The following is a 16,459-nucleotide window of genomic DNA, read 5'->3' as shown; positions in this document are numbered from 1 at the left end:
GTGAAGGGAGCTGTATGATGTAGTCTAGTTCCACTTCTCTGTCTGCCAAAACAATTTTTTTCATTCATTAAATCTTCATTCATTCATTCAATTCATTCAATTTGGTAAAAGTCAAATCTTTCATTAACTACATTGTTTTCACATTGTTCATTTGACCAAATTCATCCTCTGGCTTTCTAGTCTCCCCTCTCTTTCCTTCTCAGGCTCTCCGGGCTTTCTCATAGTCATTATTGTATACAGCCTGCCTTTCCATAGGGGACTCTCTTTAGAAAACTAGGAACAATAGGGAGGCAGGTAGGTCTCAAAGGGTCTCCCCCAACTGCTCCAAAGGAGCAGTTAAAAGATAGCAGCATCTCTTTCTTCATTTGTTATGTAAAACAATTCAGGGGACTACCAACCTCTTCCACCAACTAAACTATTCTCTCCCCTGGTCCCACCCCACCTCCACAAACAAACATCTATTTAACATCAATAACAAAATGGCCTCTTTTGAATTGCTCGGTGTTAACTCTCTGACGGAAAAGTGGGATTATTAATATAAAATGATAATTTGTAACTAAATTACTACTCGTCTATGTGTTCAATTATCTGGCAAATAGATTGTTTCAATTATAATCCAGCTTTGCCCATATGCTACAATGTGAGTAGAGAGGATTTGATTTGTTTGTGAATCAGAAAATCATTGCACTGGGTTAGAGAAAAAATAATTAGTTAATGTAAGTTCACACAAATACACACCCACATTGATCTCCCACCACAGCAGAAGTCTGAATAAAGATATCATTGCTGGTTACACTTTTCCCCAAATTCCCAGCTAAAAGTGATGTCTTCCCCTGAACTTCCATTGCACTATTTCAGTATTTGTCTTGAAGTCCTTAATACTGTGCTTTGTAGAATGTGAATATGTATAAGCCTTTCTCATCACTCTGACCTACTTACTAAGTGCTCTTTGAAAGCTGGGTTAATGTCCAATTCATTTTTGCATCCCTATACCATCTTGTATAAAGTAGGGGCTTATACAATTTCATGGAATAAATGACTTTTCTTTGAGAAACTTTTCCCAACTTGCTATTAGAAGAGTTTTAAATAATAGATAAGAATTTAAGTCAAACATCTAATTTGTCTTAAGCTAAAACATTGCCTCCAAGGTCTTGGAAGTCTGAGAATCATAATAAAATTTTAAATGCAAAAGATTTAATGAACTGGAAGGTTCTGGGAACTATTTGGTTAGAATTGTTATCACTTTTCAGGAAAGACAATTTTTTGCTTGCAAAGAATTCAAATTTGGATGATGAACATGTTAATATGGCTAAGTGCTTTAAGCTGGATAAATAAAATATGTTCAAAATTATTTAGATTTGATTTTAAATGTATTTATAACATCGATAGCTAATGGCTGTTTTGCTTAGCAAACTCTATAATCACTATTGGTTTGAAATTTCACAAAAGGAGCTTTGAACCCCTAAGGCAACAAGTAAGGCTCCAGGGCAGTCTTAGAGCAGCAGAGATACCAGAGGGTAGCTTCTTCACAGCACTGGTAAACCTAAAGAGACACCGTCCTTAACCCTAGAATAAACACATAATTTTAACCTATGGGGTAAGTACCTTTTATTTTCATCAATTTTGTCAATGAATACGCCTTATTTAAATTTCAAACATAGAAGGAAACCAAAAACTTTAGAGCTTTAGCTCCTTTCTATGTCAAGAGCACCCACATGCCCAAAGATGCATTTGCCTGTTATTTTAACGATTTCTTTGCTACTTAGAAAATATCTCAGTGATACTTTAGATGAAACATTTGCAACTAATCTTCAGGTCCATAACACATTTGGCATTTAAATGCATATTAAGGTTTTTTCCTCAGTAGCTGATAACCTAAGACCTTATTGAACTAAGTTTTTTTTTTTTTTTTAATTTAGTCTTCTTTGAAGAAGCAAAGTAAGTTGCTTATGGAATTTTTCTTGACATCCAAATGTTACCACGTTGGTGGAAATGGATGTGTTCTAAGTGACATCACATGACAATTCTCTCTAGGAATCCAGAACACAACGCCTGGTCTCATCTTTAACATAAAGATCTAAAACATACTCCTGGAGGTACAGGTGATGCGTCCACTGCCTTCTCCCAGACAAGTACAATCCACCATCATCCAGCCTTGATAAGGCTTTTCCCAGGTCTCCCCGACAACGTAGGAAGTCCCAGCAGCGTGATCAAAACATTTCTCAGCTGTAGGGGAATTTGAAAGAAAAACAGAAAAAAAAGGGGTTATTTTGAATTGGGCAGTTTCCCTGTAATTTAAATTGTACTGTGTAAGCAAAAATCCAGCCACATTTTTTTAAGTGGTACTCTGTTCAAAAAGAAAGGCACGCCCTATAACTAAGCACATTGTGTAACCAAAGCGAAAGAAAGCTCGAGCCAAGTTGGCAGGCAGAAATTCTGTTCTCCTAATAAGTCCATGGACTGTATATTTTCCGCTAGTACCATTATTCACACCAGTATTTTGAGTGAAAAAGATCTATGTATGTATCCAGAGGGAGAGTAAATATGCAAAATTCCAACCTTAATTATGAAAGACCAATTATTAATGCCTAAATAAAATGACAAGAAAGCTATTTAAAATTTGGATTGCTGTAAAAACAGAGACCACACAAAGAAAAATAAAAGCCTCTGAATTAGAGAACAATCAGAATAAAATTTATAGTCAAAACTTTTAGATTTGTATCAATAGAATTCAGCTGAGGATTGACACAAAAAGAAACTCAGCAATTTTTATTTTGACAAAAAATGACCAAGGGGATGACAGAGCACACGCCATATCGTGTTTTTGTCCAGTGCGTTCCAATAAAGAAATATGTCAAAAGGGTCATTTTTTTTCTTTTAAATAACTGTCATCTTGACCAAGGAGAAATCTGAAATCAGATCTTAGAGAAAACAAATGACTTCTTCCTAAATCTTTCAACTCTATCTTGTGTTTTTGAAACAAAATTAAGACATCTATACATGGTTGGTACTTTTTGATCTGATTCCTTTAAGAAGACTATGGATTAATAAGATTTCATTATTTGAAATAGAATTCTCAGTTTGTTATCTTTTTTATTGGAATTCATATATCTTGTCCAAGTCGATTTTGGCTCAACCCAATATTTTAACTGTGCCTCCCCACCCTTCATTCATCCCCAGGAGTCACACACCTATGGGTTTGCAGGTCCATTCTCCTTTCCCGTTACCGAGACACACACACTCCAACATGTAACCACCAGTCTCGTGTGGTCTCCTCCAGGTGTCACCAATCTTGTAGGACTGACCCCCTTCATGGCAGCGGTCTGATCAAGATAAAAAGCCAATGTTAGAGAGAGTGGTCTAGAAAATATTTTTAAGAAAAGTCTCATGTTCCAACCAGGACAGGCACTTAGGTTAGCCAAAGTAAGAGAACAGCTTTCCCATCAGAGACAGGGGAAAAGCTAACAGGTCTGGTCACTTTGGGTCATTCAATTAAATGTCTTGTTTAAGCACAATGGGAAACCACAGAGAAAATTTGAATGGCAAAGAAAGGAGACATAAATCCTAGTTCCCCAGAGAGATCACAGGAAATTGGGTTCTAAAGCAGAAAAGAAAGGTTGCCAGGCATGGCCTCTCACATACACAGCGGGTTAAGTCTGAGACTAATTCAATGAAAAAAGCCACATCAGGCCTAGCATTCCAGCTTTCAGGATGTGGAGAGTCTGTATTTCACCCTAGAAATGTCATTTTGATGGAAAGAAATAGATGTATATATAGCAAGTGTGGAAATCTGGGTACTTTTCTAGGCTATTTAACACAAGGGCACATGCAAAGGTTAAACTGTCCACTAGACTGTAAACGCTATGGGACACTGACTCTTAAGATTTACCAGTACACTTGGATAAAGCCTGACATTAAATATGGGAAAGGCTGATTGGGCTTATTCACAAGAGACTGATTTGTCTTTTCGACAGAGCCATCAAGTGACTTTATACAACGATGGATTAAAAAAAAACTAAATGCTATGTTAATAGAATCTATTGGTAACCCAATGAATCATACTGGAAAGTTTGACTTAGCTAAACTAGAATTGCTGAGAGTCAGTCCAGATCCCAGAGTACCCTGGAAACACTATCAGGCTAATCATTCCATATTATTCCTGGGAATAGAGAGATCTGCTTCCCGGGCATAAACTATTGGTTACAAAGAAATCAGACTGTTTCTGTGAGATCCAAGAGGTCTGGGCATTGCAAACAAGAAGAGCAGACCACACAATGGTTAATTCACTCTTCGTGACCACCTTCCCAATCACTGCAGGTCACCACATGGTCAGTCTGGCTTGAAGATGCCCAGGTAACGTAAAATGGGCAACTCATCTAAGAATGCAATGGAACCCAAGAAATCCACGTGGTTATGTTATGTACGTACACGTGTACACACACACACACACACACACACAGACACACACTCATAAATGCACACAGACTAAACACTGACTCCACCTATGCTCAGAGCCATCTTCCAAAAGCACAGGAACCAGTCGGGCGGCCACAGAAAACTGCCTGGTCACCTAGGGTAATCCCCACATTAGGAATACCCAGTCATGGGTAACAGAAGGTGACAGTGATGGTAACGGAAAAATTCATATTGTGCTATTTTAGCATCCCTTGACAGAAGGCCATTCTTACTTGCAATGGTGCAGCTTATTCTCCCTCGCCCGGCCCCAATGCAGGTGCAGTCCCAGATCATGGAGTCCTTAGGGCGCTCGTAAGTGTCGCCCACCCGGTAAGTGTTCCCGGTGTACTTGTCAAAGCAAGTCTCTTCAGCTGAGGGGAGAAGGAAAGTTCACATGAGCCTTACATATGTAAAAGCTTTTCTCTTCCACTACTCCCATCCAAAGGAAACCTCACTTTTCCATTCTAGGAGTAGCAAGGGGCAAACGGAAAGTTTAAAAAAAATTGACGTGGGAGATCTCGATTTTACCCTAGGCTCTAACAAAGCCTCAGTTTTCAATCTTTGACAAGTTCTCTAATTTTCTGGAAATGAATAGCCATTGGAAAGGATTCTCAGGCCCTTAGGAAAAAGCCATAACGTATGACCTTAGGACCGGCTAGATTGTGAAGGAAGGGCTTTGGATTCACCTCTCTGGCTCAGAAAGTCAAACCAAGGTCCACATAAAAATAAACAATCTGAAGAGCCCCTCCTCCCGCCCCTCCCCAGGCACTGTCAGTTATTAATCCTACTATTTCCATTTTAGCCTCATCAGTGCTTCTCTGTAGGAGTTGCCATAATTTACAAGAAATATATCAAGGGTCATAACGGAAGGACAACTTTGAAGTGGTTAATGATTTTATGTTGAACTGCAGGGGACAAAATCACTTTACAATATACTGCCCAAAGTGTTTTCTGTCCCATAATTTTACAGTTTAAGATTTGAAATTACTTTCTAATAAATTAAAATGTTATAATCATTTTTTTTTTTTGGAGGAAGCAGGAACACACAACATTTTTCTTTTTTTTTTTCATCAAAGGCTTTGGGAAAGTAAAACCCCAAAAAAAGACTCTGGGAACTACTTTGAGACACATTTGTTCTATTGTTTTAAAGGTAAAAGGAACATGTGAAAAGCAAATATAAGCAGTTATTAAACATTTTTCAAGAGGAAATGACAAATAATTCTATTGGGGAAATGGTGAATGTAATTTTATTACTAATGCTAACTTTAATTAACAGGCACTACTTCTCCATCTATGAGAAGATATTAAGTACAAGACAGGCTCCCCCCGCCCCCACTTACGTTCAGGCTTGCTCTCGCAGTTAAAGCCCCGGCTCCCTCCATAACAGGTGCAGACCAAGGCACTGCCCAGGTAGGTGCGCTCCCATTGTTGGTTTATCTGATAGTGTTTCCCATTGTCATAACAACCAGCTATAAAGAATTAAAGGGAAAAGTCACTAAATTTGCATCCTTCTTTTTTCCAAATGATGGAATTTTCTTGCACAACTAAACTGATGAGCCTAAGCAACAAATGTAGGGGAAAAAGTTAACCATCAGAGCACCAGGAGAATTAAAAGCGACTAGATATCTAAAGAGTTAACCGCAAATTTGCACACAAAGATATTTGGTTATTCCTTTTGTTTTTCTTCCGACTTAGTTAAATGTTATACAATGATGTCATTTCCATCTGGCCAGGGGTCTGCATCAAAGGCGTGGAAACATTTTGAAAAGCAGATAACTGGGAACTACATTTTAAAACATGCAAGGAATTTCAGTGCTCTTTGGGGGTAATAAGTCAAGAAGGGCAACATTCAGCAGTTTCCTTTAGCCAAGGAAAAGGGAGGGTGTGTCTGAAAAACTGGAAGAGGATTTCTGATCTCCTTGGAGAAGCATCCTGGGGGCCTCAGGATGCAATCTGAACCAGTAACATCTCATTCAAAGTAGGAACAACACAGTTATTTAGCTGCCGTCTCCTCACCCCCATTTTGAAAACGTTTAACCCCACAGTAATCCCACATGGAAAGTTTAAAGGCATACATCATTTTCTCTTTAAAGGCAAGTTTTGATGAATTCATAGGACTTAGACCTGAGTTGGTAAGAGCACTGCGGGACCTCGCAGAGCCCCTGTTCTCCAAGGCATTATCTTATTCTAGGCCCTCAGAACCAGCCTGCTCAAAGCAAGTCTTTTGGTTCCCCAGCCGGTTTCTCTCATTAAGGAGTGCACACTCTCCACACGCGCGCGCGCGCAAAACTTCAGCCACAACTTCGGTTGGCTTTACGGGTCCCATCCCTGCAACAGCCTGTTTCAGCCCGAGGTCAGTACTCACGCTTGCTTTGGCTGACAGCCAACGGGGACTGGGGCTGAACGACCTGCTGAGCCTGCCTCTTGCTCTTCGAGGCTCCAGTGGAGGGCACCGCTGTCCCCAGGGACAGGACGGTCAGCAGCAGCAGCAGCCGGGGCCCCGGATCCCCGAGCATCTTCAGACGGTGAGGCAACTCGCCACCAAGTTTGGTTTCCTTCGCAACCTGCGGGCGGAGTCCCTTTCAGTGCCACCAAGAAGGTAAGGGCTGGAGGATGGGGAAAGGGAAGGGTAGAGGTACACAGGGGAAGGAGAGGACGAAAGAAGTTGTGGCTGCAGATCCCCTCTCCCCCGCTCGCGCCTAGGGCTCTCTCTCCTCCCCTGAAAAGCGCAGCCGGCGCGAGCGGCCGAGCCCAGAGGGCCGGGGTTTATATGGGACTGTCCCTTCCCGCCCCCCGCGAGGCCCTGGGCGCTGGGGAGGAGGGACCGGCTCGACTCCCCCCACCCTCCTCTCGCCGCCGCCGCCGCCGCCGCCGCCGCCGCCGACCGCGCGCGGATTGGCCCGGGCTCCGGGTGACGTCAGGGGGGCTGTGGGTTCTCCTCGAACAAAAGAGATGCTGATCGCCCGCCAGGATTGGGCAAGAGAACTTTTTTCTGTTTCCTTTGCGGTCATCAAACTTTTGGGGAGCAAAGGCGGAGGGATTGGGAAGCGGCTAGAAAGGGGTTGACTGGGAGGAAAGGGAGGGGCCGGAGTCGTGTGTAGCAAAGGGGTCGCAAGTCCACCCCCGCAACCCCGCTTCCTTTTTCTATTTTATTGGGGTTGGCGGCGGGGAGTGGGGGTGGTTGAGGACATTGCGTCTCCTCTGGAAAAAAAGTCTCTGCTCACTGGAGTGCAGTTCGAGGGGGAGGGTAAAACCATAAAGTAGCCACCACCTTGCAGCTGTAGGAATGTAGACTTTGCCGTCCCAGGGCGCGGCTGGCCTTCACTCTGTTCCCCTTCTTTGGTTTACTGTGCACTGACTGGAGACTCTCTTTGCCTTCACAGTTTCCTGTTCAAGACTTCTCCCCTTCTAAACGCTGTGCCTGCCCGGTTCTGAGGACGTTTTAGCTGGGGGGCAGGAGGGAGAAACGATCCTTTTAATGAGCTTTTACTTAGTACCAGGAGTTCTGCGGGGCGCTTGACGGATCCGGGGGTAATTCAGAGAACGAGGTTTCTTTTGAAAGGACAGAGCAGCAGTTTGCTTTTTTCCAAATATGCAAGAAAGTCTTCTTTTCCCGGGGATGGGATGCCTGTTACCACTGAAAACTGAAAAGTTGGACCGACCTCGGAGAAAAATGGTGGCGTCCTTGCCCATGTTCACCGCGCCCGTTACACAAAGCAGAGATCCTTGAGTCCTTAAAAGCTGAGAAAAGACCATTTCCAGTCTTTCCTTCCTACAGTCCCTTCCTTGATTTTATTTGGCATTTTCGTTTGGTGGACATCGGTCTCATCACAGAATTCCCCTCCCCCAGCCCCGTTGCCAGACTTTTTTTTTTTCCAAAATGTTACTTACTCCAAGAATATGGAAAGTTCCCATTTAAGATTTCCTTTTCTTTCCCTCTAAAGGCACAGGGTAGAAAGGGAATCTGAGAAGTCTCTAGCATTTAGCAACTCATCACATCAGTCCTTTTTACAGACAAACACAAGTCATACGTGCTTTTTAAAGATCTTCAAAAGGAGTCCTCAACTTTCTTCAGTAACTCCTGAGAGATCTAAACTCAAAGCTTTGCCTCCTAGTTAGGTTCCTAGTGCAGACCTCCCTTTTGCTTTGAGAATCTATGAACGCTGCTAGCCAAACACGTTTGTTTCTGCGATTGCTTTTCTCCAAAAGTTCTGCCTTCAGCGACTGCCATGGGGTAATTTGAACTCTGGTCTATAAAATACCTAACACATCAAAGACACAAAACTAACATTTGCTTTTATTAACACAGGGGATTAAAGGGGGGAAAAAAACCACACAGCAAATATCAGTTTCCTACAAGTAGTGTAAAGTAACTTCTTGAGACATCTTTGTGACCAATTTTGCAAGTTGAAAGAGTGCCACAGATTTCCCCAAATTTAGAGTCTTGTCTGGGTTAGAGGGTTTTTTCTGTTGTTTTTTTCCCCCCCTGATTTCTCATCATCACTTGACAAAGCAGTTTTCTTTTTCAAATTAAAAGGGCCCCTTGTAAAATTCTTAGTAAATTTCTGGGAAGCTGGGTGTTCCTTCCAGAGGGAACGGTACCTGGAAATCAGGATGTAAGCAAGGTAAACCTGAAGCTAATGCTTTCTTAAAATACGTAGATTCTGGGGGAAGGAAATAAGTGGTTAGAAATGTATTTTGTCAACCAAAACCATGATAGTTTGATATATTTACTGTACTCAAAATACATTAGAATAATATACACAAGAGAGCTTGGAGGAAAAAAGCCCAAGTGACTTACATTTCAGAAGAAACTGATATTACAATCCATTGAAATATAATTTGCTTAACGATATGGTGTATTTCTAATGTCTCAGAAGCAAAAATATAACAATATACTGACTGAATTTTATAGAAATGCTTGAGAGTTCACCCTTTTACTTGAAAGTGACTCTTCTTTTTTCTTTGGAGACAGAAACATTTTCTTAGATAGCAAGGCTTATCACAGTATTCTTTCATTATCAAAGCCCCTTGTAATTGCGTAAGTCTATATCTCTAACTGGAGAGATAATTAAATCTCTCCACTCTGACCCTGTTCAAACTAGGTATGCCTCGTGTCCAAGATTCCCTTGCACTCCCTTAAGAAATCTGAAGACTATTTTGACAGGATGGGTTCTTCAGCAAATGGTATCCTCCTGTTTGTAGGATATATCATTGGATTTCTTCTTCTCATCTCAATTTCGAGAAGGACATGTGACAAAAGTAGATTCGTAGGTGCCTGGGGCTGGGGCTGGGCATGGGAATTAGCTGTCAATGGGCACAGGGAATCTTACTGGGGTGATGAAAATACATGTGCTACAAGTAGATCCTCGTGGTGGCCGCTCAACTTGGTAAAGTTACTGAAAATCACCGAGTTGTACACTTAAAATGGGTGAATTTTATGGTATGTAAATTACACTCCAAAAAAGTTTTTAAAACATTGATTGAAGCGTAGGATTTCTTTATTCTTCTTTTACTTGTATTGTACCATCTTCTGATTTTGTTTCAGTGACATGCACTCAAGTGGCTGCAGCATATGCAGGGTGCCCTCATTTCTTCATTTTTCTAAGAGGAAGTTTGCCTTTAAAACAGTAGTGGATTCTTTCTTCTACACCAGTAACCTCTGACGAAACCTACTATTTGTGTGACGCCACGCATGTGGTAGAGACAGAACAAATCTTTATTTACGACTGTGCCTTGTTTCTACTTGGACTTGCCATCGAGATAGAATTTTCTTAGAACCCAAGTAAACGTAAATGTTCAGGGCTTCCCTGGTGGTGCAGTGGTTGAGAGTCCGCCTGCCGATGCGGGAGACGCGGGTTCGTGCCCCGGTCCGGGAAGATCCCACATGCCGCGGATCGGCTGGGCCCGTGAGCCATGGCCGCTGAGCCTGTGCGTCCGGAGCCTGTGCTCCACAACGGGAGAGGACACAACAGTGAGAGGCCCCCGCATACCGCACAAAAAAAAAAAAAAAAAAAAGTTCAGTAACAAAAAGGAGCACATATATTTGTGAGTTTGGGGGTGTTATTTGGATGTTTTGTTACTGGAGAAGGTTAATGAGGAGCATGTGCAATTATGGAAATCTGAAGTGAATTGACTTCATTTGTTGAAATTATGGTTAAGCACAAAACAAATTTATCGGAGCCAGTCATTTAGAAAGGATTGAAATCAAAACAACTTAAGGGATAAGTTTGAAAAGCCAGTTTTGTTTCTAAGTGAAGAATGGCTTTTCTTTAAGAGGAATACACACATGAGAGACAATAACTGTCCTAGTCAAATCTCTTGCCTATTGAAAAACAAAAAATCTCATCCCTGATACAAAGTAACTTCTTGACCCCAAGGGTTACATTTAAATGAAGGTGGGCTGTTTTTCCTGAAAACCTTGGGCTTTTATCCTGTTCTTAATCTCTTTCAGTTCTGTTGGAGGGGAGGCCATTGATTAGGTGACCTTTGGAACTTTCTGCCTTAAGGGCCTGCAGTGTCTTTTACTATTTCATGGTCTTCTGTGGGTAGGTTGAATGGAGATAAATTACAGTAGTTTTGTTTCTTATCTTGATTTTATTTGGGGGGCATGAAATCCTTCCTATCTTCCCTTGAAAACAGCCGAGCTTGCAAAACCGCTACTCATTAAGCACAGGTGCTAGAAGGAAAAATAAACTGCCCCATGGACAGCCCTCATGGGTGGAATGTCTGGACAATTGTCTAGAATTGACAGGGCCTTGCAACCAGGGGAAAAAAAATCCTTGATAAGGGCTTTAAATTATGCCTTGAAAGCTAGCCAGTTTTCACTTAATCAGCATTTTGTTTGTAGTTTAAGTTAGTTTATTATTTAATCAGCACTTTTAAAAGCCTTAATCGGTGTCCTTTGTTTTTTAACAGAAGTGCTCTTTTTCTCATTAGAGTGATGTAACTCCCAAAAGGCTTTGCAAAGGAGTCTTATTCTTCTAGTAAAGTGGAACAAACAACTGGGTAGCTGGACCGCTCACCCAGAACTGTATTATAGAACATTTCAGCTTTCCAAGATAGGTAGTAGTTTCTTAGAAAATTTTTATTTCTGTGTGCTGTTGCTCCTTTTTCCAATCTTGCTTTATTTTATGTAGGTGGCTTTAAAAGTTTATTTTGAAAGGCTGAACATTTTTTTTGAAAACTTAAAAGATTTTTGGGATTTAAATTATTTTCTATCTTTTTACATTCACATACTTTAAGCATCTTATATGCAGCTAACTTTGAAGGTTGCATCAGGTGCTTAAAAACAACCATAAACATTATCTCTTAAATAAACTTTTATACTAACAATAGACTACTGTGATATAGGTGGCCAATAGACACTCTTTCTGTTGATTAATTCGTTATTAAAAATTAAGGACATATTCAACTGAATTATAGCAATAAAAGCATAATTACAACTATCCCTAAATTTAAGCCAAACTATTTTCTTGATAAATTTGATATAGTCTCTCATTAGCTGTAAAAATTTTACTGAGATGGAATGGATATTTCAAATCATTACTACGTTAAACATGAAAAATTAAGGCATGCATCAGCACCTGAACAAGGTCATAAAGGTTTCAGTACCTGTGGAGAAATACATCTAAACAGCTAGATTTTATTAAGTACTTTCTCTGAGCCAGAATCAGTACCAAGTACTTTATATTCAGTTTTTCATTCAATCATCAAGCACCCTCTGAGGGAAGTACTATTATCCTCTCACTCTTACAGATGAGGCTACAAGGCTTAGAAAAATAGCTAGAATGGAGCTTTCTGAATCACCAGCCTTGTAGAAATTGTAGTATCACTTAATGATCTCCCGCTGGAATAAAAATACAAGCAAAGCAATTGGCTAAAGGATTTTGTGAATGACTTTTTCAACATGAGACTAATGTATTCAGAAGATGTCACACAGAACTCTGCTAACTGACATGTTACCAGTTTTCCCCTGTTGTATCCAGGGCCATTCTTTTGTGAAACAATGTCCTTCAAACAACCTGTTTTGTTTTGGTACTTTGATTGCTACCTCTGACCCTGTACTAGACCACAAGCTTGATGGGGCAGAGTCTCTGTCTTGACACTTTTGAATGAAAGGAAAGAAGGACAGATGATAAACACTCAAATTTACAGTTAATGATTATTTATCCAGCCAGCCATATCACTAAGCGCTCTGCATATGTTATTTTAGTTTATCCTCAAAGCAACTGCCAGAAATAAATATCCATAGCCCCATTTTACTCTCTGAGACTCAGAAAGCTTAAAGATGGTCCTTAAGCTTTTTCAGCGAAAGAGGGACAAAGCTGGAACTTAAAGTCTAGACACAAAATTCATGTTCCTTACCAAGACATACGAGGCTTCCCCCAAAGATTTTGCCCCATTTAAGTTATAAGAAATCTGAACAAATTCAATGGCGGTTACTTTTTTTCTTCCCCCAGGTCTTCATGCTGTGTTCTTCACTGCCTTGCTCTGCATCCGGGGCTGACCCCTTGGACTGTCTGGCAGACTCCTCTCCCTGCTGCAGGGGAGGAGCCCAAAGAGGTCAGGGTGCTTATTCCGAAGCCTGGTTTTAGGGCCACAGTTCTGGTGGCAGCTGCCTCTGTGTAAAACATGCATGCTCAGTGGGAGCCATATTGCCCTCAAGAGGGGGAAAAGTGGTTGTTGGGGGCGGGGGGTGGGGGGGGTGGGGGGGGTGGAGGCGGTGGGGGGGAGTGGGGAGTAAAAAAAAAAAAAAAAGCCTACCAACCGTACCTGATAAAATCTTATCCCTTTGTTGTTAATTTATCTCATCAGGTAGAATTTAAATTAGATTTAGTTTTTCTTGGAGGTGGGAATAATAACTAAAAAGAAATGGGGAGGAATAGTGTTCTGGATGAACAGCTCTTGCCAGGCGGTTTTCTGAAGCTCCAGTTCTGAAAAACTCCAGAACCGAGTTTTTCAACATAGGTACACAATATATCAAATTCAAAAGTATTTTCCTTTACTCATGAAAATCTTTGTCCTTTAATTGTCTCTTCTTTTTAAAATTTGGTTTTTAATTAGAGACTAATGAGAATTGTTTAAAGTACAGATTAGAGAACTGATTTGAAAATTATGGCAAATTGTGATCCTGTTTGTTCCCAAATTATAAGAGACAATTTAAAAAATTTAAAAACATGGATATATTGTTTTCTTCCAATTTTTTTAAGCAGCTTCATTGAGGTATAGTTGACATATAATAAACCGCACAAACTTAAAGTATGCAATTTGATACACGTTGATATATATATATGTATATATACACACACACCCCCCCAAGAAATGATCACCACTATTAAGAGAGTGAACAATATCCATTGCCCCCCAGAGTTTCTTTGCACCTTTTGGCAATCCCTCCCTCCTGATTTGCCTATCCCCAGGCAACCACTCATCTGTTTCCTGTCACTATGGGTTAGTTTGCACTTTCTAGAGCTTTATATAATTGGAACCACACAGTATATACTCATTTGTACTGACTTTCACTCAGAATAATTATTTTGAGATTCACCTACACTGTTGCTAGTATCAATAGTTCATTCTTTTTATTACTGAGTAGTATTCCATTGGCTATACCACAATACCTTTATCCATTCATCTGCTGATTTGAGTAGTTGCCAGTTTTTGGTGACTAGAAACAAAGCTGCAATAAAAATTGTGTACAAGTCTTTGCATGGACATATACTTTCTTTTCTCTTGGGTAAATGTCTAGGAATGGAATAGTTGGATCATGAAATAGTAGATATTTTTTTTAACATTTTTAAGAAAATGCAGAACGGTTTTCCTAAAAAGTTGTACCATTTTACTTCCCCACCAGCAATGTATGAGGAGTCCAGTTACTTAACATCCTGTCAGCACTTAGTTTGATCAGTGTTTTTAATTTTAGCCATATTGCTAGGTGTATAGTGACTTCTCTTTGTGGTTTTCATTTGCATTTACTTAGTGACTAGTGATGTTAGACATCTTTTCATGTGCATTTTGCCGTTTGTGTATCTCCTTTTGTGAAGTGGCTGTTCAAGCCTTTTCCTTGTTTTTTAGTTGGCTATTTGTTTTACATAGAGTTTTTTTTGAAAATGCTATACATTCTATTGATAGATACAAGTTGTTTATCAGATACTTGCTTTGAAAATATTTCTCCCAGTGTGTAGCTTGTCTTTTTTCCCCAATTGTGTCTTCTTTTGAGGTGCAAAGATTTCTATTTCTATTTTTGTTTTTTTGCGGTACGCGGCCTCTCACTGTTGCGGCCTCTCCCGTTGCGGAGCACAGGCTCTGGACACGCAGGCTCAGCGGCCATGGCTCACGGGCCCAGCCGCTCCGCGGCATGTGGGATCTTCCTGGACCGGGGCACGAACCCGTGTCCCCTGCATCGGCAGGCGGACTCTCAACCACTGCACCACCAGGGAAGCCCCAAAGTTTTTTATTTTGATTAAGTACAGTTTATCAAATTTTTCTTATCTCATTTGTTTTGTGTCTCTCAAAGATCACCGTCCCTTGTTGGCTGATATCCAGTGTCTTGAAGACCATGGTTTTATATACTTTTTCCAGAGGTTTCTCTCTCTCTCTCTCTCTCTCTCTCTCTCTCTCTCTCTCTCTCTCTCTCTCCCCCCCCCCCTCTTTGGTTGTTTCAAGTGAGACAGTAAGTTTGCTCCCTATTACTCTGTCTTAGCTGGAAGCAAGAATTCCTTTCAGTTTTCAGAGGTTTTAAATATACTAACCAACAATTCGAAAAAATCCTATCCTCTGACACCTTACTTCAAATACAACTTGGAATTTCTGTATATATTTTAGACAGCAGGTTTTGTGTCTCTTATTTTGTGCCCAATAAAAGTATTACTTTTGACAGTTTTTTGTTACATAACTTTTTGACTATTGTTGTAATATTTCCATTTAGCTTATTATATCCTTTTCTACCTGTCTGCTTTTTGAGAACAAATTTTATTTCTCTTAGAACATGATGTCAAAGAATGAAGCTGGAGGAAAGTTTAAGCTTGAATCCTCAAGGGAAAGAAGACACCACAGGAAACAAAGCCTAGAACCACAGCTTCTCCAGGTGTTGAACTAAATGGTCATTAAGTTAATTGGTAGGTAATTATGGGATCTATTATCATTTTACATAAGTAGTACCTAACTAAGGTGATATAAATTGTGTTCTGTGTGAAGTTGTTACTGATGATGATGGCTATCCCCACGTGCAAGTGAGAAAACCAACAGAAAGATGACCGTTATTAGTGACGATAGTAATGATTATAGGTCTCTGATTATTTTGACCCAATCTGATATTTTCTCCTCCTCATTTTTTTTTTCTTTGTGGTATGCGGGCCTCTCACTGTTGTGGGCTCTCCTGTCGCAGAGCACAGGCTCCGGACGCGCAGGCTCAGCGGCCATGGCTCACGGGCCCAGCCGCTCCGCGGCATGTGGGATCTTCCCCGACCGGGGCACGAACCCTTGTCCCCTGCATCGGCAGGCGGACTCTCAACCACCGTGCCACCAGGGAAGCCCTCTCCTCCTCATTTTGATTACACTTATATTCTTTTCCACAGTGACTGGCATATTATTATAGCCCATTGAAAGAAATTTACACTGATTCTTTTCTCCCCAATAGCACTATATACTCTTTGATAGTAAGCACTGAATTTAGTCCTAGAAGGAAGACTTTTTTTTTCTGTCCTTTGAAGTTCTTTAAGGAGTATTGTGGAGACTGCTGGTTGTCCACCAAGATCCATGCTTTTCTTCCACAGTTAGTCCCATTGTGCATAACTAGACCACATTTTACAGGCCCCCTTGCTGTTAGGCATAGCAGTGGAAACAGTTCTCATCAGTGGAATGTGAGAAGTGATGTCTCCCTACTCTGTCTGGGACTTAATTCATTCAGCATGCCTGCTCCAGATTTTTTTATTCCTTCCCACCAGCTGAAATGCAGACATGGAAAGCACCCAGCTTTTACCAAGAAAATGATAAAAATGTC

General features: G+C 40.8%; 1 protein-coding gene across 7 annotated transcripts in view; it reads right to left on the bottom strand.

Moving 5' to 3' along the window:
* The window catches only part of FN1 (fibronectin 1), a 69,164-nt gene extending 61,965 nt beyond the window's left edge, over positions 1-7,199 (bottom strand). For 3 of the 7 annotated variants that reach the window (XM_060152164.1, XM_060152166.1, XM_060152170.1), the window contains exons 1-5: positions 6,821-6,986; positions 5,796-5,924; positions 4,689-4,826; positions 3,192-3,323; positions 2,089-2,226 (exon numbers count right to left, since the gene is read on the bottom strand). In XM_060152164.1, the coding sequence (XP_060008147.1) occupies positions 2,089-2,226; positions 3,192-3,323; positions 4,689-4,826; positions 5,796-5,924; positions 6,821-6,971 (688 nt within the window). In that variant the 5' untranslated portion in view covers positions 6,972-6,986. Of the gene's footprint in view, positions 1-2,088; positions 2,227-3,191; positions 3,324-4,688; positions 4,827-5,795; positions 5,925-6,820 lie in introns of all 7 variants that reach the window. The other 4 variants (XM_060152163.1, XM_060152169.1, XM_060152168.1 and 1 more) reach the window with 3 other exon arrangements.
* Between the last annotated feature and the right edge of the window lie 9,260 nt (positions 7,200-16,459).

This window comes from Lagenorhynchus albirostris, chromosome 6, assembly GCF_949774975.1.
Source record: "Lagenorhynchus albirostris chromosome 6, mLagAlb1.1, whole genome shotgun sequence".
Taxonomy (NCBI): Eukaryota; Metazoa; Chordata; class Mammalia; order Artiodactyla; family Delphinidae; genus Lagenorhynchus; species Lagenorhynchus albirostris.
This window is presented reverse-complemented; position numbering and strand designations above follow the sequence as displayed.